This window comes from Podarcis erhardii (assembly GCF_964252035.2).
Source record: "Podarcis erhardii genome assembly, chromosome: 5".
NCBI classification, from domain to species: domain Eukaryota; kingdom Metazoa; phylum Chordata; class Lepidosauria; order Squamata; family Lacertidae; genus Podarcis; species Podarcis erhardii.
Window position 1 is genome coordinate 96,569,836 of NC_138509.1, and position 23,981 is coordinate 96,593,816.

Sequence of the window (23,981 nt, forward strand, 5' to 3'; positions counted from 1 at the left end):
TTCTGGCATCTGGCTGTCCCCTGTGGGGAAACAGGGCAGTTGATTAGATGGGACCCCTTGGACCTGATCCAGCTACAGGCTCTGCTTAGCTTCTGGGTAAGTGAAAGAGAGGCTTTTAAACAAGAATCGTTAGTAGCATCTGCCCAGTATACTTCTTTTTTGGGATTTGCATTAAGGGGGCAGGGGCAAGACGCAGGGAGTCCTTTTAAGCATCTTGTGTGAAAACAGCCTCCAAAGCAGAAGAGTGAGAGCCTTGAGTGCCCTTGTCTGTGCATTCCCCCCTCAGCCACCAAGACAGGGCTCTCCAAGCGCTGATTTCTAAGAGGATGCTAATTGATAATTACCCAGTTTGCAAGCCCTTGTGACTAGCAGGAGCTGAAGGGCTCGGAACTGGTGTTTTCACAGTGTTTGAAGAGGAGGAAGAGGGGGGGGGGTCAAAAGGAATCCGGACAAAAGGAATCCTGGCTACAAATCCAAGTGAATGGGATAACTGGCCAGGCCTCTTAGGGTTCACTGGCGGTGGGGATTAAATTCTGCACCCCGGCAATCTGGATTCTGTGTCAAGAAAGGCTGTGGTTTGGTTCAGGTTGTGTAACAGATACGTTTGCATTTGTGTGCAAAGTTTTTTTTCCTGTTTGTGTATCTCTCTCTGTGTTATTATATTTCATTAAGTTTATTGTGGCTTTCTTTCTCATGGGTGAGCATTTGGGTATGCAGGGGGCTGAAGCCCCGCTCCCCCTTCACCGGCAAATCTTTCTCAGTCCCTCTCTGTGGTTCACCAAGCAATTTGTGTGCAGATTCCAGCTTTTCAAGAATGAGGACGAGAGAGAGAGAGAGAGAGAGAGAGAGAGAGAGAGAGAGAGAGAGTTGAGATTCTTGTGGCAGCTGAAACCTGTATCCCTTAGCATATCTCTCAGTGCTGCAGATTCAGTTATACCTGCAGCCCTGAATACAACTTCGTTACAGGGGTATTGAGGCCCCTTTGTTATTGAGACCCAGAGAGGAAGATGATGGGGATGTTGGGAATTTCCATTCCACCTTTAGTTGCAGACATGGAACTGTTGCATGTCACATGTCTGTTTACATACCAGCACAGCTTGCTGGGAACTTCCGTTTGTGTATAGCTTTTGTTTTTCACTGTCTCTCTGAAGAGAAGAAAGGGAGATGACATGTTTTCTTTGTCTTGATTTATGCTTAATAAATCTTTAGCTGTTAGCATGTTTCCACAAGCCTCACGCCTGTTCTGTTTGCGCAGTATGCTCTGCTAATATAGCCTGCTCAGGCTTTCGAAGTCTGAGTCGCTGATTTACGTCGCACCAGAGATCGGGGGATCGTCACGGCTGGAAGGGCATGATCCAGCTGGGGGCTAGCCAGCTGGCATCTCAACCCCCAAAGGATGCTGACAGGGGATGCCCGGAAAAATGGACCCCACCTCCCATAGGCCAGAGGTCACCAGGACCCTGGAGCAAAGACAAGGACATGTTGAGTTCAAATGGAAGCTGTGGGTGTAGCCTCTATTTTGCAAATGCCAGTGCCAGAGTAGGCTATACTGAATGGAGTATAGAAATAGGGACTGCAAGAGCCATCTAGTCCACCCCCCCCCTGCAATGCAGGAATCTTTTTGCCCAATGTGGGACTCGAACCCACTACCCTGAGATTTAAAATATTGTGCTCTGCCGACTGTAGTGTTCTTGTTCCATATAAGACAGCTTCCTAGGTTCACATTTAACAGGTGAAACCACCACCCTGGCAATCCATTCAGTGTAGGGATGTGGAAACTTTTGCCCTCCCAATTGGACTCCAACTCCCACCAGCCCCTTCCATGTCACGGAAGATGGGAGTTGTAGTCCAGCAATACCTGGAGGGCAATGGGGTCTCTATCCCTGATTAAACTGGAATGCAGATCTTGCATGGGCCCCCTAAAGATGGCAGGTTATGAGCCGTTAAAGGGGGTATTTGAGTTTTAGGGTGTTCCCCAAGAGTGGCTTTGGGGCAGCCAGGTTTTCCCACCCAGCTGTGCCACATTTTATCCCACCTCTCCTCCGACTTTGGCCAAAAGCCGAATTGCCTGCTTTGGCCTCCCTAATTCTGTGGCACCACATTAACCAGCCATCCGCTTTCCCCCCTCATCACGCCTGTGTGACATTCATCCTTGCAGACAGCTCTTTAGCTCTCGCTAAGTGGGGCCTCATCCTGCCCAGGGCCTGAGCCCTTCCAAAAAGGAGTAATTGAATGGAGACCTTTCTTCCTCTCCATCCCCCAGCCTGCTTCTCTCAGTAAGTGATGTGGACTCAGCACCACGCTGCGTGGAGCCCTTTCCAGCATTGGTTAGTTCTGAAAAGCCAGAGAATATGGAGAGGAACACATCTCCCCACAATTATCAGCACTGGTGACTGGCAGCTCCCTGCTGCTGAGGGTTGATGTGCTTTGCATTCTCTGAGGTACAAGTCGTAGAGGGTGGGGAAAAATCTTTCATTCTCTCAGCCTCCTCCGCCCGCCTTTTAAACATGCTCATTTAGCATCTTGTTCCTCCAGCTCCCCTTCTTTAAAGTAAACAAGAGCTTGCGTTACTTTTTCAATCCTCCTGAGCACGTACAGAGTTTTCCTCCAGCACTGACCAGCTATATGTCTGGTTACCGCAAACAGACAGATAAAGGCCAACCTCTCTCTCCATCTGCATGTGTTTTAACACCTCCCTTGACACAGTCCAAAATTTATTTTGAAATCCCCTGGGGAAAGTCCACATGTGATGGCTCCTGCCGCATCGTGGTATGACTTCAGAAACTGTTGAGGTCTGATAATTCTCAGAGAACAGATGAGGTCCCTGCACACTGGAGGCAGGGAGCCGCTGAAGCATGGCCCATCACATAGAATAATAGAACTGCAGAGTTGGAGGTCAGACTATCCTCCCCCAGGGCCAGGGCCTTTTCAGTGATGGCTCTGACCTGGTGGAATGCTCTGTCCCATGAGACTAGGGCCCTTCAGGATTTAACCTCCTTCCATCAGGTCTGTAAAACAGAGCTATTCTGCCTGGCCTTTAATTTGAATTCAGCCTGATCTTTTATTTCCCTTCCTTCCCTCCCCCTCCCCTTTTATGAAGATTACCCGCTCTGAGACCCCACAGCTAATTCTCCCCTGGCCTCCTCGCTGGCCCAAGTAAGACCAACTCAGCCAGCTAGCCCTGGGGATTATCTAATGCTTATTTCCCCTAAATGGATTTTTGAATTTTATTGTTATTCATGTTTATATACTGTATTTTATGCTGCTTTTATTATTAAGGGTTTTAAATTTGTTGTTAGCCGCCCTGAGCCCAGTTTTTGAACTGGGAAGGGTGGGGTATAAATAAAATTATTATTATTATTATTATTATTATTATTATTATTATTATTAATCCTCTGGATGTAGGAATCTCAACTAAAGCATCCATTACTGATTGGCCATCCAACCTCTGCTTAAAAACCTCTGAGGAAGGAGAGTCTACAGTCTCCCGAGGGAGATTGTTCCACTGTCAGGCAGGGTGCCAGAGAGTTTCCCCCTGATGTTTAGTTGGAATCTCCTTTATTGTAACTTGAAGCCATTGGCTTGGGTCCAAATATGTGTACGCCAGGCAGAATACCGTAGATTCCGGTGTATTAGGTGACTGGGTGTATAAGGCGACCTCCCAAATTGGCAGCTGCCAATTTGGGGGGTCGACTTATACGCCCAGTCTTATACACCCAGTCTCTGCCCAGTGAACCCATACCTGGCGTATAAGACGACCCCCAACTTTTTAGAGGATTTTCCGGGGTTAAAAAGTCGTCTTATACACCGGAATCTACGGTACAGTGGTGCATCGCAAGACAAAATTAATTCGTTCCGCGAGTCTCTTCGTCTTGCGGATTTTTCGTCTTGCGAAGCACGGCCATTAGCGGCTTAGCGGATTAGTGCTATTAGCGGCTTAGCGGCTTAGAAAAAGAAAAAAAAAGAGGAAAAAAACTCGCAAGAACTCGCAAGACGTTTTCGTCTTGTGAAGCAAGCCCATAGGGAAATTCGTCTTGCGAAGCACCTCGAAAATGGAAAACTCTTTCGTCTAGCGAGTTTTTCGTCTTGCGAGGCATTCGTCTTGCCGGGCACCACTGTATATGCAGAAATGCATATACAGTGGTACCTCGAGTTACATACGCTTCAGGTTACAGACTCCGCTAACCCAGAAACAGTACCTCGGGTTAAGAACTTTGCTTCAGGATGAGAACAGAAATGGTGCTCCAGCGGTGCGGCAGCAGCCGGAGGCCCCATTAGCTAAAGTGGTACCTCAGGTTAAGAACAGTTTCAGGTTAAGAACAGACCTCCGGAACGAATTAAGTACATAACCAGATAATACCACTGTATTTGAAAGAGGATTCAACAAATTCATGGAGAAAGAGGGCTATTGATGCCTAATGTCCCTTCCGCAGCTGGGGCCAGCAATGCTTTTGCATCCACGTTGCTGTGAAAACCGCAGGAGAGAGGGCTCTTGCGCTCGGATCCTGCTTGCTTGTGTCCCATGTGCATCTGGTTGGCCACTGAGAGCAGGATGCTGGTCTAGAAGGGACAGTGGCCTCATCCAGCAGCCTCTTCCTGTGTTCTTAAGTAGCTGGGATGGTGGGAGGTGTAGTCAAAAACACCTTCGAGAGCACCAAGGTTGGCAAAAAGCCTGCCCAATGTGGGCTGAGGCCCCTTGGCCAAAGTCGCAGACGTTGTGCATGTGTGGCTTTGGGAGCTGAGCATGGCTCCCTTCCCCTCCATTTAACCTCTCTGGTCCTTACTGGGGCTGCAGCATCCCGCGGGGGGGGGGGGGGTTAAACTCTGTGCGCTTCGCAGAGGCTCTAATGCATACTGCGGCTCTCTGCCAGGGCCCAGGAGAGACCCGCGTTTTATACACATCGATTACACACTTAACCACCATTTGCGTTTTTAGCCCTCACCTTTTCTTCCCCTCTGAGCAGCAGCAAAAGAGGTGCATCTCCCTTCTCTGCGTCTCCCCCCTCCCCCTCCCCATCTCTCTCTCTTACACACACAAGTAAATACACACAGCCTTTGTGCATTTTTTTATTTTTGTGGGTCCGGCTACGCAAGAGTGGCAGAGGGCAATTAGCATTCCGAGGCTCTTTTTAAATCTCCCTAAGCAATATAGATAAGACAGCGGGTTAGATGAGAACAATTTAATTAAGCCGTAGAAAAGAGGCCCTTTGCTGGCGCCCTCGGTTCATGCGCTCTGCCAACCGCGCCAACCTTCCAGTGCGGGACTGACTTGGTGCCACACAGAGCACACCCTGCCTGCTGCCCCCTCCGCTCTGTGCAGGATTGATAGCCCCCTTTGGCTTCTTCTTCCCTCTCCCACCCCCAAAAAAGCTGGAATTAAAAACCAAAACTGGGATTAAAAACAACCAAACACTTTTTCTTCCTGTATCTGGCCAGTGCCAGGAAAACCTACAACTCTCTTGAGGTGTGGCAGCCATCAGCTGTCCTCATTACTCAGTGAGATTTGAGGCTACCTGTCCCAGAGGGGAGATAAACAAGCAGATTTTAGGGACTAGGTGCTGCCTTTTTTAAAAAAAAAATCTCATTTTTTGTTGTTTAAAAATTGTGTTTACATCCTGTGCTTTTGCTACAGAGCAATGGCTTCGGTTCGACTGCATTATTATTATTCCAACAGGTCTGCAAGGAACGTTAGGCCATGATGGGCAATGAAATATCCCACTCAGCTTCATGGCTGAGCAGGGATTTGAACCCAGGTCTCTCTGGCCCGGAATTTTTAACTACTCAAGAAGATGTAACTCTTTAATGCATGCGGATCAATAGGAATCGCTCGCGTTTTTAGTGCCTTTATAATGAATGATACGTGCTAAGATCCCGTGGGGAGGTGGGGAATCCTATCGGAGCAGCTGCGTGATTAAAATATAAATTGCAATGATGTGTGCGGTATTTTTTGTTGTTTCAGTACTTCAAGTCAATTGGGTGTTGCTTGGCATTTGGTTTTAAAATTTATTGCAGCCCCTTCGAACAGGGCAGGTTCAGTGTGTAGGTACAGAAACAGTCAGCTTTTAAAAGTTTTTGCTTAGCAAATCTTGTCAGCCCAAGAATCCTGCATCTAACAAAGACCAACTCTGAAGGAGTCCTTTTTTCCAGATAAATAGTCATCCAGCCATCATCCAGCCACAGGGCATGCTGGCTTCCATGTATGTCAAGAGATATCACTTTCCTCCCCCCTTTCTGATACAGGCACTGGACCTTTAAAAAAAAAGCCCTTGATAGGCAGAAATTCAATAGGAGAATCTTGCAGTGATGGGGGAAGGTTTCTCCTGTTGCATTTCTGATGTCTTGCAGGGGTTGAGGGGTCTGCGTTTCAGCTGACAGAGGTTGAGGAATCTCAGCTTGGCTCCTTTCCTGAAACTAACTGATTTCAGTAGTTTTCTCCTTGCAGGTGTCATTAGATAATAAAAAAGCGTGTGTTTTACTCTGTAATGGCTTCTCGGCTGAATCAGACCTCTAGCCCAGCTTTCTGCTTCCAATAAGGTCAGCCAAATACGTCTGGCAGATAACTGGGGCAGCCTGCTTACAACTCATGTTTAAACTTAGATGCTGTTTTTTTCCAACCGTCTGCTCAAAAGCATTCTCACACTTCTTTCCCTCCCCCCCAAAAAAAATCCTTATCTGTGCCTGCTACAGTTGTGTGACAGGCAGAAATTCACCAGGTGTAGTGTTTCCTGTCACTGCATCCTCATCCAGGAGTTAGCCACGCCATCTGAATTTCTGCCCATATTTTCATGTTGAAAATACCATGCATCCTGTGTGTTTGCCTGCATGCATGTGATACTGCTGCAAATTGCATGCAGAAGCAGCTCTGTGCAGGAAATTTCATGCATGTACAATTTGCCATGCTTAAACCTTGGAATCCACGAAGCAGTCTAGGGAAAGTGATCTGAGAGCCCTTCTACTTACTCGAGCATTTTGCGGCTGGAGATGAGTGCGTTGGACTCTCTCTAATGGATCCCTCGGGGTGTAAGCAATTGTGTTACATATTCATTGTCTTTAAATGTTGCTAACCAGCCGTGAGCCTTCTGGGACAGGGCAGGTTACAACCCAAATAAGATGGATTTCCTGCAACTCCGGCTCCGGTTGCATCCGAGGGTGGCCTCAGGGGCTAATGTGGAGTAACTGATGGAGTGGCAACCTGCAAGGTCCTCACACTGCTTTGTAGAATGGCACACCCCCTAACGGAGGGGAGAGAATCCTGTGGACTCCTGAGGCATTGCTGTACTCCCAACTCCTGGATAGCTCAGTTGGTTAGAGCAACCTGCTGATACTGCCAAGGTTGCAGGTTCAATCCTCGTATGGCAAAGCTGAATATTCCTGCATTGTAGGGGGTTGGACTCTACAATTCTGTGATTCTGTGATTCTAACTCCCAACTTCAACATCCAGAGGGCTGCAGGTTCCCAAGCTATCAGGAGTCAGCCAGCAGTAAATCACACCATGCAAACTGCAATTGACTCTTTATTAGCAAGAACATGATCTTGGCAGAGTGTCGGGCCTAATGAGCACAGCAGCTCATCCCTGGTAGGTCTTGCCCCCACGAAGCAGTTGCTGAGACTGAAGGTCCCCACATCCCCATAGTTGCCTAAGCCCCACTCCCCTCCAGGGTTTCTCCCAAGCAATCTGAGACTGTGCCAGTCTCCCCTCTGTGCTTTTCATGTCTCTCCTGGTTCTGGGATACCAGGGGGAAGGGAAGCTTGTTCCAGCAGGAGGGGGAGATACCTGGGACTCTTCACCAGCCAGACTCATCTTTGCCTCTTAGCCTCTCCTGCTTCAGCTGCTGCCTCTGATTCTGAACTTCTCTCTGCCACGGACTCTCCCAGCTCACTAAGCCCTGTTGCCTCTTCAGCTTCCGACACCACCTCCTCCCAGTCTTCTCCCTCTGTCCACCCACCAATCCCTGGACTCTTAGCCTTCTTCCCTCGGGGCTTCCCCTGCTGGTTCCTCCCACAATTCCTCTGCGTCTAACCGGTCCGCGACACCACAGGAAGCTAAGTGGATCTGCCCCTCCCAAGCTGACTGCTGTGCTCCTTCCCGCAGGCCCACCTTCCGGTACTTCACCTGGCACACCTGTGTGCTGGGCATCGCCGGCTGCTTCGTCATGGTCTTCCTCATCAGCCCCATCTACGCCTCAGCCAGCGTGGCCTTCATGGTGGTTCTCCTTGTGGCCCTCCATTACCTCTCCCCCAGCAGCAGCTGGGGCTACATCAGCCAGGCTCTCATCTTCCACCAGGTAAGCACGGGGTGGACCCCCAAAACCAGCTCTCTACCACGGTCGGCAGCAAGCAAGACTTTCTCCTTTCTGGTGCGAAATGTTTTAATCAGTGTTTTCTGGCGCTTTCGTTTGTCGGTTGCTCCTCCTGTGGGAGAACGGGCGAGGAAGAAACACGGCGAGCAATCTCTTTTCCTTGCACACATAAACACCTGGAGCTGCGTTGACTAGTTTAGAGACAAGAGTTCTCCCTCTGGCAGCGTTCAGCCCTCTCGTAAATCAGGCAGGGTGGGAGGAGGAAGAGGAAGAAGAAGACCCTTTTCCAGGGATTTCAAGGCAGGGGCTGTGAGCCTCATGCTCTGGCCACCCAAGGAAATTGCAGAACGCTCGAAAAGTATACATTTTCTGCAAAAGAGGCAAAAAAAGTTTTGATTCCTGAGTATGCTAAAGCTATTCAATATTAGAAGCGATGTGGAAGGCAGCAATATTTTTTTTTTTGTTTATTATGGGTTTATGGGCATTTATTTTATTTATTAAATTTGTAGACCACCCTTCATCTGACGATCACAGGGTGGTTCACCAAAATAATAATAATAATAATAATAATAATAATAATAATAATAATACAACAAGAACCCAGCAAGCAGGACCCAAGAGCCCTCTCCCCAACCCACTGCAGCTTCCAGCAACTGGTAGCTCGTTTGCAAAACGCAGGACCAGGTGGTCCTCCCCGCCCCATACAGATTAATTTACCTGGTTGTCCTAATAATGTTTCGAACTCGCCTCCACCCCTTCCGCAAGGGAGCTGCACACTCTTATCCTTTCAGACAGGCGGTTCGTCCTTCCAGCTGGCGCCGTTCCCCCCGTGCTCTGCCCTTCCCTGGGATTCATTCCCAGACCCAGCAAGTTGGGCCCGTTGCCCAGCCCTTGCCTTTTAATTTTTGTGTCATAAAACCAACACTTAACAGGCAAAAAACCCTGTTAGCACGTAATGGAATATTCTTATTACCCAGCTGCTGTCTTGCTGGCCTGCCTTAACGAAACTCAGGCCCTCAGCCAAGCCTGGTGAGTGGGTTTGGTTGTGTTTTAGCAGGTTCCGAGCACCTAAAACCCACAACGTTAGTACAGAAGGTCCAGACCTTCCAATTTGCAAAGTCGATCCATTTATTTATTGTGAGGTTTCCCAAAATTGGGACTCCAGCTGTTTTTGGACTGCAGTTCCCATCATCCCTGATCACTGGTTCTGCTTGCTAGGGATGATGGGAGTTGTAGTCCAACAACTGCTAGAGCCCCAAGTTTCGGAAAACCTGTTTATTGCGTTTGCGTCCACCTTCCCTCTCAAGGAGCTCAAGGTGACATACGTAGTTCCCCTCATTTTACCCTCACAACAACCTGTGAGGTAGGTTAGGCCAAAAATGAGTGACTGGCACCCAAGGTCACATAGTGAGCTTCATGGCTGAGTCAGGATTTGAACCCTGGTCTCCCAGGTCCTAGTCCAACACTCTAATTACTACTAAAAACACTGTTTCTAGCTTCCCGCCGACCCACCTCAAATGCTTGCATCTGAAGTGTTTGCTTGGATGCTAAGAAAGCGCTTATGTGGGGCTGCAGTATGTTGGAAGAGCTTCAGATACATTATTTCAGTACAACAGCCCTGTATGGTAGGCCAGTGGTGGTGTCCCCCGTGTTGCAGATGGTGGAGCTGTGGTTGAGAGCCAGTGAATTCATGGCCAGCGCCAGATCTGGAGACTTGACCTAACTTCCTTGTAGCTTCGCTCTCACGAATCGCTGGCTTGACCTGGAGTGTGTTCTGGTTACTTCCTCCCTTTCAAGGAGCAAAGTAGGTCCTGACACTTCATTCCAGCGGGCGTGCAGCCCCTCTGCGTTTCCTGTTTTCTGCTCGGCCCTTTCCTGCTCCCAGGGCTAAACAAAAGAAGAAGAGTTTGGATTTGATATCCCGCTTTATCACTACCCGAAGGCGTCTCAAAGCGGCCAACATTCTCCTTTCCCTTCCTCCCCCACAACCAACACTCTGTGAGGTGAGTGGGGCTGAGAGACTTCAGAGAAGTGTGACTGGCCCAAGGTCACCCAGCAGCTGCATGTGGAGGAGCGGGGAAGCGAACCCGGTTCACCAGATTATGAGTCCACCGCTCTTAACCACTACACCACACTGGCTCTCCAGCTCAACAAGAACTTCTGCAGGCATCTGAGCTGCGCTGCTGCCTCCTGATACCCACATTTGGCTGAAATGCATCCACTTCTGGGGTACAGCACCCCCAACACCACTAATCCATGCTGAGCAGGCCTTACCAGGAAACAAGGGCGATCTCTGGCAAGCAGTTTGGGGCAGTGTTCAAAATCCCCCAGGTGCCAGGCTCGTTTTGCTACTGGCACGGGCCCATTCGTGACTGTGTGGAGATTTGCGGGCACCAGGTTGGCGACTGACATCTCCCTCGAGCTAGCTGAGTCACACACAGCCCTCCATCATGACATCAAGGAAAATAAGTGCAGGGCTGAGTACAGATACATTTGACTGTGCCACAGCCTTTCCCCAATTTAAAAACCTCTGCTGTAGTCCGCAGTTAACACCATGTCCATTTCCACTATGAGTTTCTGCTTCTTGGATACTGGGACAAGTGAATTGTTGTAAGAGCAATGTTGCTGAGATCATGGAATTGTAGAATTGCAGCATTGGAAGGGGACCCAGGGGTCATCTAGTCCAGCCCCCCAGGTGAATAGACATTTAAGGTGCTGTTTGGTGCCTAGCTTATATACCTGAGTTTCTAACACCTGTTTGGGGACACCAGTGTGGAGGGCAGAGGAATCTGGCCACAGCCCTGCGACATTTGCAGGCAGGGAAATGTCAGTGTGTTAGCTGGGGCTGCCAACAATGCCTCTGCAGACATCCGTCTGGCTTTGAGATGTCTTGGCAGATCGATGGGAGAAAGGAGGGCCCCGTGCAGGTGGATAAAAGCAGGCGTCAAAAACGCCACCTTCCTCTTCTCCTTACTCCCTCTTCTCCCAGCTCCCCAACCTTTCATTCCTGGCCCTGGCACACAGAGACTTTGGCAGGGAGCCAACACCACAGATTGTGTGCGGAAGGTGGGGGGGGGAGGCGCGGGAGGGAAGGAATGATCTCCTCCTCTGCGGTGCGTCTGGGGTAATAACATTTACTCACCAGGGTGATGTTACCCCGTCGGACGCTGATCAAATGCACTTGTCCCCGGTAGTGAAGACAAATGCCGGCAGCTGAGGAGGTAAATGCATTAGCTTGCCCTGAGCTCTGACTTGTCTGACTGACATGTTTGCTCGGTTGCGTGCACACACGCACACGCACACACACACACACAGCGAGGAAGGAAGCTAGCGGCTGGAGCAGATGATGAAGGAAGAGAAAGCGAGGGCTGTTTTTTCTCGGCCAAGAAGACGCTTTTATCATGGACAGTTCGAAGACCAAGGCTGGGGCAGACATCCCATCAGACATAACGTTTAATTTGTATACAGTGGTACCTCGGGTTACAGGCGCTTCAGGTTACATACGCTTCAGGTTACAGACTCCGCTAACCCAGAAATAGTACCTCGGGTTAAGAACTTTGCTTCAGGATGAGAACAGAAATCATGCGGTGGCGGCAGTGGGAGGCCCCATTAGCTAAAGTGGTACCTCAGGTTAAGAACATTTTTAGGTTAAGAACGGACCTCCAGAACGAATTAAGTTCTTAACCCGAGGTACCTCTGTACCGCCTTTCTATATTACTCTGCACAATGCCATTTGCAAGCTGAAGAAACAACAAAAAAGGCAGCAACAATCGCACACATAATAATGAATCTGATCCAGTACAAAGAAAAGTCACAATAACCTTAAAATATATCAAATGAAGCAATATTTAACAATCTATTAGAATATAACAATAAACAGTAAAATTAAATATCGGCAAATAATAGTTAAACAGTTGACACTTAAGAATTGCAATGAAGAATTACTAAACAATGATCAATAAAAATAACAGGAAGTCCCAACACATAAAATACCACACTTATGTCTAATCCATCCAACTTGATGGCCCTCACTGGCTCCTGTGGGAGGGAGTTCCACAGTTTAAATACACGCTGTAGGAGTTTTCTGCTGAAATGCAGGTCATTGGCACTCTTCAGATACGTGCATTTAAAAAGGGGAAACTTGTTCTCTGAGCACCCAGAGAGCAAGACTGTGTCAGTATTTTCATCCCTCCCATTGCAAAGATCAGCAGATCATTTTGTTTTACTTTCTGCCTGTGAAAAAGGAGGGGGCGGAAACTACTCTTCCAGACTTCCATCCCTAGTACTGTGCGGATTATCTTTGATCTGTCTGGAGACAAGATGGCAGTATGAGAGAGCTGACTCTCCCGTACACGTTCGTTACGTTCTTTTATTTGCTTAATCAGTAGAAATAAATTAGGTATGCAACGAAACCTCTGCAGCTTTGCTTCTGTTACTCTGCTGCTTTGGAGGGGCTCACAGTAGCAAATTGCAGCGGGACCTATTCCTTGGGAATGCTGTTCCTGCGTTCCTGGGATCAGAAAGTCGGAGAAGGGTGGCGACTACAAGCGCCCATGCAGGCGCTGAAGACATGGGCTGTATATGGGTGTACGGTCAGGCTGGCTCTTAATAAAATAAGAAGACGGTTCTGGATCAGGCCAGCGACCCATCTAGTCCAGCACCCTTTTCTATCAGTGACCCCCAAGATCCAACTTTGGGAACCCCCCCAGGCAGGACCTGATTGCAGCCCTGCGCTCCCTGCTTGGGGTTCTCAGCAACCGCCATTCAGAAACCCATTGCCTCCAACTGTGGAGGCAGAACATAGCCATCATGCCTGGTAGACCCTGGTAGCCTGAACATCCTCTATGCATTTCTCTAATCTTCTTTTAAAGCCACCCAAGTCAAGTAGCCATCACTGCCTCCGCTGGGAGCAAGTTCCATAGATCTAACTGCGCCCTGTGCAATGACATTGGATGAGTTGGCTGCCGCTTTGTTAACAGTATCTTACAGACTGCAGTTGCTTTACTGATAATTTGTTAATCTACATGATTTTTTGCTGCATTTGTAATGTTCTACTATGGTCTCCCTTGGGAGGTGGTGGACTCTCCTTCCTTCCAGGTGTGTGTGTGCGTGTATTTCTTAGTTTTAACATACCATTTTCAACAATTATAAAACATACTTTTATATCTTATACAATTCTTTTGACTTCCATCAATCACATCTGAAAATTTTCCAGTCTTTTCCACTTAATTTACATTTCTTAATTTCACTATTACATTTAAGTATCATAACAAATGTCTCTCTTCTTTATCTTCTTTGCAATATTTCATATATTCCTCCTTACAAGACCTCTTGTAGTCTCACTAGCGTAATTTGTTGATTACAGTTGCTCTTCAAATAGTTCGTATATTTCTGCGATTCTTCTGTGAATCTCTGGTCCCGCAGGTTTCGAATCTTTCCTGTCATCTTGACCAATTCCGCGTAGTCCATTAATTTCGTCTGCCATTCTTCTTTCATCGGTATTTCTTTCTTCCATTTATGGGCCAACAATGCTCTTGCCGCTGTTGTTGCATTAAAAAACAGTTTAATGTCCTGTCTATTAATGTCCTCCTTCCTTGCAGGTTTCTAAGCCGAGGTTGGATGACCATTTGTCATGGATGTTTTCGCTGAGATTTCTGCATTGCAGAGGGTGGGACTAGATGACCCTGGGGGGGGGAGGGCTCCCTTCCAGCTCTCTGATTCCACAGTTCTATGTTCCAGCATGTTATTCATTGTTTGTAATCCCCTTTGGGATACATTTGAATGAAAAGCATTATTATTATTAGTGATTCTCATTTGATCAGAATTAACGCTCGGGAAGTAGGTGATCGGGATGCGGGTGGTGCTGTGGGTTAAACCACAGAGCCTAGGGCTTGCCGATCAGAAGGTCGGTGGTTCGAATCCCCCTGATGGTATGAGCTCCCATTGCTCAGTCCCTGCTCCTGCCAACCTAGCAGTTTGAAAGCACATCAAAGTGCAAGTAGATAAATAGGTACCACTCCGGCGGGAAAGTAAACGGCGTTTCTGTGTGCTGCTCTGGTTTCGCCAGAAGTGGTTTAGTCATGCTGGCCACATGACCTGGAAAAACTGTCTGCGGACAAACGCCGGCTCCGTCGGACAGTAGAGCGAGATGAGCGCCACAAACCCCAGAGTCATTCGTGACTGGACTTAACTGTCAGGGTTCCTTTACCTTTACCTTTAAGGAGGTGATCAGGAAGCATCCTCTGATAGTGCTCGCTTCGGCAGCACATATACTAAAATTGGAACGATACAGAGAAGATTAGCAGGAAGCATCCATTGGTTGCTACAGGCCTCAGCCCCCAACCCTTCGCCCTTTTCCACGAAACTAACATCCCGGATGCCCGGTTGGCGCCAGAGCTCGCTAAGGCTTCTCGCAGGGCCTGCCCACTCATCCCACCAGCCTCGGAGCCAAGACGCCTCCGTTGACTGGGAGCAGAGGGAGCCCCGAGCGCCACCCGCTTGTGAAGGCGGAACCGCCAGCATATGGCGCTGTCAGCGTCTGCCCCCCCCCATTATCCCCTCAGCGCAGCGTGGGCGGTGGGGCGCTGAGGCGGAACCTTCCTCCTGCCAATCTGGGGTGCTGACAGGCAGGTGCCGCATTCCCCTCACACTCCCCATCTGGCTCTCCTGCTTCAAGCCTGGCTGGTTGTGGCAGGAGTGCACACCTCCTTCCCCAGGGGCGGGAAGAGGTGGTGTCAGCCGGAGACGGGACGCTGCTCCTCTCGGAGGGCAAGCTTTGGTCTCAAAATGAATTTCTTAAAAAGCAAATCCCGTGGCGCCTCAGGAAAAGCACTTGTTTTCAAGGAAATGTGGGAGAGTTTTGAGGGGAACCTCGCAAGGTTGCGTTTCCAGACGTATGCGCCTCATGTTCAGTAAAATCCTGTGTGGTGTTTGCCGGATATTCGCTTACAAGGGTGACTCAAATAAGACTAACTGGATTTTGCACATCACTTTGATATGACGGATACGGGCGACCGTTTCGTCACACTTTCAGGCACACATTTTACCACACAACCACACCCGACCTGTGGCGAAATCCTCCGTAATATTGACAGGATGCTACCCATGAGGATAATCTCTAAGTTGTTTGGCCTCCTACCACCCCATCACCTTGTGTCGTATTGTAGAACGTATTCTCCTCAGCTTGGAGACCTGTCCTTTTCTATATTATGCACAAAGCACTGTGCACATTGATGGCGCTCTGCTATTATTCTTCCTCTCTGCATCAGCCAGTGAGGAGCACCAAATCCACATGGGCCCAAGGAAGCTGCGGCTAAACTGCCTCCGTGCTTAGCTGTAGAAACAGGGGGCTTTGAGGAGGGGGCTCCCTTCACCGCCACCTCAGATGCTTTGGCATCTGTCTGCCTTTTAAAACACACACACACTAACCACAAATTTTCATTAGTTTTCATACAAATACAAAAATCATTAAAAACGTATCCAGCAGTACAGCTAATGGTATTTGTTTCATCCGTTGTCTCTAGACATAGACTTACACATTCAACATTCAAACACGTTGCTTAACATAACCTCTCCGCTGAGAATATCGAGCATTTGGTATAAGATCTTGATATTGGTCGTTAACATATTTAAAGAAGGGGGTCTGTGTTTCTATTCGTTATGCCTTTAATTGCCCTCCTGTGTCTGGTGAGACAGCCAGACATTGCCTTATCCCAGATATTTTCCCATACGTTCAGGGGTGCATCAGTCTGGTTCTTCCATTGCTGAGCTAATCATGCTGTGGTCAGTGAGAAACCTACTACAGTGGTACCTCGGGTTAAGAACTTAATTCGTTCTGGAGGTCTGTTCTTAACCTGAAACTGTTCTTAACCTGAGGTACCACTTTAGCTAATGGGGCCTCCTGCTGCCACCGCCACACGATTTCTGTTCTCATCCTGAAGCAAAGTTCTTAACCCGAGGTACTATTTCTGGGTTAGGGAGTCTGTAACCTGAAGCGTCTGTAACCTGAAGCGCCTGTAACCCGAGGTACCACTGTAGTTCACTGTAGGTAGAGCCTATGTCCAAAGATATAGCCTCTTGGGGCGAAGTCAAACTGCTGCATTAGCAGCACCAACGCGACCTCCACAGGGCGCTAGCCTGGGCAGTGTGTCTGGAGATCCTGGGCAGCCCAGACGACAAGACTCTTGGCCTCCCTGATGGGGTCCAAAGGAAAGCAGAGTAAGACATTGGGCACCAGCTTGGCTGCAGGAGTTGCCAGAAGGAGGCGTCCAAGGCACCATCCTGCTGTCTTGGGGACTCCATTCCGGATTTGTGTAGGGTTTACTCCTTAGCCTTTTCTTCTCCTGAAGATGTCCCGCAAGGCAGCTGAGTTTCAGGATCAAAGTTTTCCTTCTCCTAGATCAGGCATAGGCAAACTCAGCTCTCCAGATGTTTTGGGACTACAACTCCCATCATCCCTGACCACTGGTCCTGTTAGCTAGGGATGATGGGAGTTGTAGTCCCAAAACAGCTGGAGGGCCGAGTTTGCCTATGCCTGTCCTAGATGGGCTACGAGCCCCATCTGCTCCTCACCTCCCTCTACAGCAGGCTTCCTCAACCTCGGCCCTCCAGATGTTTTGAGACTACAATTCCCACCATCCCTGACCACTGGTCCTTCTAGCTAGGAATCATGGGAGTTGTAGGCCAAAAGCATCTGGGGGGCCGGGGTTGAGGAAGCCTGCTCTACAGCATGTGAAAAACTGCCTTCTTGACCCTTCGACCCTCTTTTGGTCTCGTCCGTTTAATCTGCCAGAGCCTGTCTTCACATGCAGGAGAAGCCCCTAACTCCCCAAGGATTTGAGACCCATTGGTTGCCCTCACCTCAGCACATGTTATTCTCTGCATATTATAAAATTGTAAAGATCCTTAACTGATCTATCTATATATTACTAATAAAAAGTTTGTGAATGCTTATTCAAAACCTGCCAAGAAGTCCAGTTCATTTTGTTGTTTCTTTAAGTACTTTGTAAAATGTTCCCATTCTTCTTTAAAGTCACAGTTGTCCTTATCACGTAGTTTGTGTGTCAATTTTGCCAATTCCGCATAGTCCACCAGTTCCTCTTGCCACCGTTCTTTAGTCGGGGTTTCCTCGTTCTTCCATCCTTGTGCTGTTAAGACTCTTGCCGCCGTTGTTGCGTACATGAAGATGTTTTTCAGTTTCCTTGGCAGCTCTTTTTCTACAATCCCAAACAAAAATGCTTCAGGCTTTTTTTACAAATGTTTAATTCTCTCTCCCCCCCCCCCCAGGTCCGCAAGTATCTGCTGATGTTGGACATCCGCAAGGAGCACGTCAAGTTCTGGCGGCCACAGGTGCTGCTGATGGTACGGAACCCGCGGACGTCCCTGCAGCTCATCAGCTTCATCAACGACCTCAAAAAGAGCGGCTTGTATGTGCTTGGCCACGTGGAGCTGGATGACTTGGGTAAGGGGGCAGCGGGAGGCCAGCCGGGTGACCCCCCCCAAGTCCTCTGGAGAGATGCAACCGTGTGCCCCAGAGAGAAGGCCCATAGGAAGCTGCCTTGGACTGAGTTGTACCACCCACCCACCTAGCTTGGAGGCGAGGGAGAATCCACAGGGTAGAGGTTTGTGAAATCATGTGTGGCCTGGATAAAGTGGATGGATAAAACTTGCGGATGTCCACTGAAGCTGAATGTTGGAAGAATCAGGACAGATGAAATACTTATTCACGCTGCACATAGTTGAACTATGGAACTCCTTCCCGCAAGCAGCAATGATGGCCCCTGGCCTAGATGGCTTTGAAAGAGGATTGGTCAAATTCAGGGAGGAGGAGAGGGCTATGGATAGCTCCTAGCCAGGATGACCATGGTCTGCCTCCATGGTCAGAGGTGCCAATGCATCTGAATACCACAGGAGAAGAGTGGGGTCTTGGGTTTGGATCCTGCTTGGAGATTTCCTATTGGGGCTTCAGGTTGGCCACTGTCAGAACAGGATGCTGGACTAAAAGGGCCATTGGCCTGATCCAGCAGGCTCTTCCTATGTTCTTAAGCCTATTATTATTATTATTATTATTATTATTATTATTATTATTTATTATTATTATTATTTATACCCTGCCCATCTGGCTGAGTTTCCCCAGCCACTCTGGGCAGCTTTCAACAGAGTATTAAAATACAGTAATGCATCAAACATTAAAAGATTCCCTAAACACGGCTGCCTTCAGATGTCTTCTAAAAGTCTGGTAGTTGTTGTTCTCTTTGACATCTGGTGAGAGGGTGTTCCACAGGGTGGGTGCTACCACCGAGAAGGCCCTCTGCCAGGGAGGGAACTGCCAGAAGGCCCTCGGAGCTGGACCTCAGTGTCCGGGCTGAACAATGGGGGTGGAGACGCTCCTTCAGGTCTACTGGACCGAGGCCGTTCAATGGATGGCTCAGCAGATTTTCCTGCCAAGTGCATGGCTGTCATTTCCTGGGTGGGGTGAGGAGGCAGGGAGGCCAGTGCCCTACAAAAACATAAGCAGGAGTGCCAGTTTTGGCTCTATCAGTTTGCACCAATTTGCACCGCTCCAGTGTCCTTGCCAGCTCACCTGTCCCCTTCCAGTTAAGCTGGAGCGGAAGTTCTGTCCCACCAGGTGAGCAGCCTCTGGTTGAGAAGTTTGAGTCTCCCAGAGTGCAAGTTTGCTGCAAGAGTTGATGTCTCAGCTCGGCCTTTTTGTTTACTCTCCGTCGTGAGCACGTGCCCCTTCCGGTGAACACGTGTTCACCAGCGCAGCGCCCCTCACGCTGCACGGATGCTCCAGCCAAAAGCATTCGCAAGCGCACTGGGTCTGTGTGCCGCCTGCCCAGGCTCCCGCTTCTACCTGCCTGCTGTCCTTTGTACTGCAAATTGATTTCTCAGCTGCTTTTGTGAAGGCCGCAAATGGGGCCCCTCCCAGAGCTGTTCTGGTTTCCATGGTGACTAATGGATTTTTTCCCCCCTCCCGCTGAAAAGAGGGGAAAGTAGAAAGAGGAAGGTGGTTAATTTCATTTTTCAACCACACCTAGAAAGAGAGAGAGAGAGAGAGAGAGAGAGAGAGAGAGAGAGAGAGAGAGAGAGAGAGAGATCAGACCAGAATTATAGGGCAAATCTGAGAGATAAAGTACGGCAGCTTAGTTGGGGTGGATCAATGAGAAAGGATTCCTGGGTCTTTGGGTGGATAAGAGGTGAACTTGGTGCCAAGTGTGAAGACCCTCTGTGAATGCGCTTGTGAGCTCTAAGCACTGTCAGAAGCTGCTTCTTCCACCCACATTGGGGAACTTTGTGGCAGAGGGAGAAACGAACCGTTCTTGGGTTTGGCGAGGCGCAAGTCCATCGTCACAACACACACGTGACACAGAATTCTCTGAAACGGTGAATTTTAAAGAGAGCCATGTGGAGAGAGCTTTCCATTATCTTTTAGGGCATATAAATAGTGGATTGCAGAGTCGTGAACGATATCTCATCTTAAGTGCGGAATATGTAGGTTTACACTTAAAGTACAGTGGCATTGTAACTTCATTCCCCCGAATCAGAGGCATGCAGTAAAAGAAGCCAAGAATGCGAACTGCAGCTTTTGGGACCTTTGTAGCTGAGGTGTTATGGAGTGTTCCTGGACATCCCAATCGCTCATGCGCTTTGGGAAGCGTCAGCACATGAGGCCTAGGGGCAGATAGGGCTGTGCTTTGTTGGCGAGAAGGGGCATAGCAGGGAAGGAAGAAGGCAGCATGATACCAATGTGTTATCGGTCAGCAGTCAGGTTGTGCGAATGTTGCCGTCTGGCAAACACGAGTGGTAGTGTGTGTCCGCAACAGTACTTCACATGAATCATAGGAGCCAACTTCTAGGGGCCATGGGGGCTTCAACCCCCACAATAAAATATTTGAGGGGGCCGGGCCCCCACAAAGTTGATGGGCATTCCCATTCAAATGGTGTGTATGCATTGCATCATATGATTGATTATGCGGGGCGGGGCTTACCTGGCCCCCCGCAATATTTTATTCAAGTTGGCACCCCTGGTGTTACTGGGATGGCTCAGTCTGTAGAGCTTGAGACTCTTCATCTCAAGGTTCTGGGTTCAAGCCCCAATGTAGGGCGAATGATTCGCGCATGGCAGGGGGTTGGACTATATGATCCTTGTGCTCTTTTGCATAATAATAATAATAATAATAATAATAATAATAATAATAATATACCGCCCTTCATCAAAAGATCTCAAGCCAGTTCGCAAGATGATTCTATGAAATTGGGAACTCTGTGAGTGATGGGGAATGGGTACCAGTAAAGTGTTGGAGAAACTATAGCCATGGATATGTGTGTGTGTTAGCATAGGGTAACTGGCGACCCAGAAGATGCTGGACCAGCCTTTCTCAACCTGTGGGTCCCCAGATGTTGTTGATCTACAACTCCCATCACCCCTAGCTAGCAAGGCCAGAGCTCAGGGATGATGGGAGTTGTAGTCCAACAACATCTGGGGGCCCACAGGTTGAGAACTGCTGTGCTGGACTCTCCGGTGTCGTTATCCCTGACCACTGCCATTCTGGCTGGGGCTGATTTGGTTGAGAGAGTCCAACAACAGATTGAATTTTGATGCCTTCTGCAGCTGTCTCTTAAAGTTGTTTGCCCCTGTTGATAGACTTATAGGGAGGTCCCTCTACACGCAGGTCCCCTCCATATGTGTGAATGTGTCCCTGCTTATCCAAGGGTCTCCTCCCACTGTGGGCTTTGCTCTGGAGGTCCAACGCAACGCCGGCCGGCTGACCCTCTCCTTTCTCTCTTAGACTCCCTGCCTTCTGACCCCTTGCCGCACCAGTCTGACTCGTGGCTGCAGCTTGTGGACAGGCTGAACATCAAGGCCTTCGTCAACCTGACCCTTTCGGACTCCATCAGACATGGCACCCAGCAGCTGCTCTTCATCTCTGGCTTGGGTGAGTATCCCTTTTTGTTTGGGCCAGAGAACTGGGCAGCTGAGGAGGAATTAGGTGCAGGCCGTCTCAGAACTGATTTTTGTGGCAGACTGTGTGGGAATAAATGCTGCAAATAAATACATTTTGGGAAGGGGGTTACTGTTTTGTTTTTTGTTATGAATTTTGTGTTTTTATCTTGTATTTTTATGCTACAAACCGCCGTAAGATCTAAGGATGAAGGGCGGTATACAAATTTAATAAATGGTACACATGAGACCCAGGCATGTTTTCTGATGGTGGGGAAGGTGTACTTTGCTGCCTGGAAGGTGCTTTGACGTCCCAACTTCAGGTCTTCAAAGCGCCTGGAGAAATCACCTGGCTGCCATGGTAACCTCAGCTGATGGACAGGCAAGCCACCCCTCTTGCAAATTTGGTCCACGAAACCAATCCAGATCTGGACCACAGAGTTCAAAAGGTTCCCCGCCCCGCAATATGGATTTAGTTGAACCAAACGCCTAAGCTGCCTCTGTTCCTAAACCCCACAAGGCTGACCAATGAAATACAGCAATATTTCTTCATTTTTGTGGCTGCGTCAAATATAATTGTAGGACGGAACTGGCCACCAATCCATTTTCATTCCTTTGTTTTGGGGAGGTAGGGGTTGTGAGGGCAACTTTTACCGCCAACCACCTACCTCCAATCTTGACCTTGTTTGTTGCTGCAGCTCAGCCCCTCCTCCTTGATTTGATTGGGCTCAGCCGGTAGAGCATGGGACTCTTGACTGTGGATTTTGAGTCCCAGCTTGGATGAAATATTCCTCCATTGCAGCAGGGGGTTGGACTAGATGACCCTCAGGGTCCCTTCCAACTCTACAATTCTAAGACTCTGTGATTCTACTTTCATTCCGCTTTCCAGCAACAGAAGTTTCGTTCAAAGCAGCTCATGACAGACACAATAGCATTATGAAAGAAACAGAACAACGTAGATGCTGCAAAGCAAAGATTCCCAAACCTGGGTCTCCGGCTGTTTTCGGATTACAGTTCCCATCATCCCTGACCACTGGTCCTGCTAGCTAGGGGCCGTGGGAGTTGTAGCCCAAGAACAGCTAGCGACCCGAGTTTGGGAAACCCAACTAATATTCCCTTGCCTCTCTCTCCCTCTCCCAGGAGGCATGAGGCCCAACACCATCGCTCTGGGCTTCTACGACGACACGACCTCGGAGGACCACCTCTCCCAGCACCCGGCCTTCAGCAGCGGGGAAGAGGCGGCCTGGCAGAACTTCCCTCCGCCGTGGACGTCGGGGACGCAGAAGTGCCTCTCTCCCCGGGAGTACGTGGCCATCATCGCAGACGCCCTGAAGATGCAGCGCAACGTGCTGCTGGCGCGCTCCTTCGAGGAGCTTAAGCCGCCGCAGGAGCTGGGGTGGCGGGCCCAGCCCCTCATCGACGTCTGGCCCATCAACCTGCTGCGGCCCGACAGCGCCCACTACGTGAACACCTGCAGCCTCTTCCTGCTGCAGATGGCCTGCGTCCTGGCCATGGCCCGTGCTTGGCGCCGCGCCCGCCTGCGCCTCTTCCTCTGCATGGAGAGCGGCGCCCGCCCCCGGGGCCAGGAGGACAAGCTGCGCCAGCTCCTGAAGGACCTGCGCATCCAGGCAGACATTCACACGGTGCTGTGGGACAGCGCAGTGGCCCTCCACTGGCACCGCCAGCAGGAGATGGCCCGCGACACCGACGCCTTCGGCATCCCCGGAAACGTGGCACAAGTGACGGACGAGTACCTGAGCGCCGTCAACCAGCTCATCCTCCAGCAGAGCTCCGCCCCCACCGTCCGCTTCCTCTACTTGCCCCGCCCCCCAGCGGACACCAGCCTGTACGGCAGGTACTTGGAGCAGCTAGAGGTGCTCACTCGAGGGCTGGGCCCTACGCTGCTGGTGCACGGGGTCAGCGCTGTCACCAGCACGGAGCTCTAGGTTGGGTGCTGTGCGAGGTCTGCCCGAGCCGTGGCTGGCTGGCTTGCTGATGCCCCGTGACGGTCAAGGGTTGGGGAGTGGCAGGGCACCAGAGCAGTGTGGTGTGTCAAGAAGTGAGGGTGGGCAGCAGGTTATACTGGGGCAACTCTCTGGGCCCTGCTGGACTGGCCGCGGGCAGCCTCAGCTTCCTCTTTCACGAAAGACTGGGCCCATTTGGAGGACTCCTGGGCGCGGGAACCACGAGACCCACTTCTGGGGCCCAGCAAAGCCGTCCAGGCCAAGAGGAGACTGTTACGTCCTGCAGGGATGTCCCGTCAACACTGGTCCTTTGGAAGGCTCTGTGAGCTCACGCAGAGGGGGACCCGAGCGAGTCCAGAGCAGTACCAAGCTAGCACTTTGCCAAGTGGCCTTGGAAAAACTCTGCAGCAGCCCCGGTGCCTTTGATACGTGTAGAAACAGGAGCAAAAATAAAGATGGTCCTGAAGAATCTGAGCAGGCTGGTGTGGTGGCGTTTGGGGCGTTGATGGCAAGGAGCTTAGGGCAGTTGTCACAGGAGTGTGCTGGTCAGTAATCATTGGAAGTAAATCTCTCTTACGAAAACACGAGCTCCACAGACTTGGTTGAGTTTCAGGCCTAATGAGCAGAACAGCTTGTTCCTGGTGGTCTTACTCCATGAATATCAGCTGCTGAGACTGAAAGCCCCCACCTCCACATCCATCTAAGTCCCCTCCTCTCCCAAGCAATCAGAGACTGCACCTGCTTGCAGACAACCTCTGCTCCGCCTGTTTCAGC

The 23,981-nt window shown here is 49.7% G+C and overlaps 1 protein-coding gene across 1 annotated transcript in view; it reads left to right on the top strand.

Annotated features, from left to right (window-relative positions):
• Positions 1-23,686, top strand: part of LOC309342108 (solute carrier family 12 member 9-like) — a 99,532-nt gene extending 75,846 nt beyond the window's left edge. Inside the window, exons 10-13 of the mRNA XM_081862307.1 lie at positions 8,093-8,285; positions 17,586-17,760; positions 21,092-21,238; positions 22,384-23,686. Coding sequence (XP_081718433.1) covers positions 8,093-8,285; positions 17,586-17,760; positions 21,092-21,238; positions 22,384-23,189 — 1,321 coding nt within the window. The 3' untranslated portion in view covers positions 23,190-23,686. The remainder of the gene's footprint in view (positions 1-8,092; positions 8,286-17,585; positions 17,761-21,091; positions 21,239-22,383) is intronic.
• Positions 23,687-23,981: the final 295 nt, after the last annotated feature.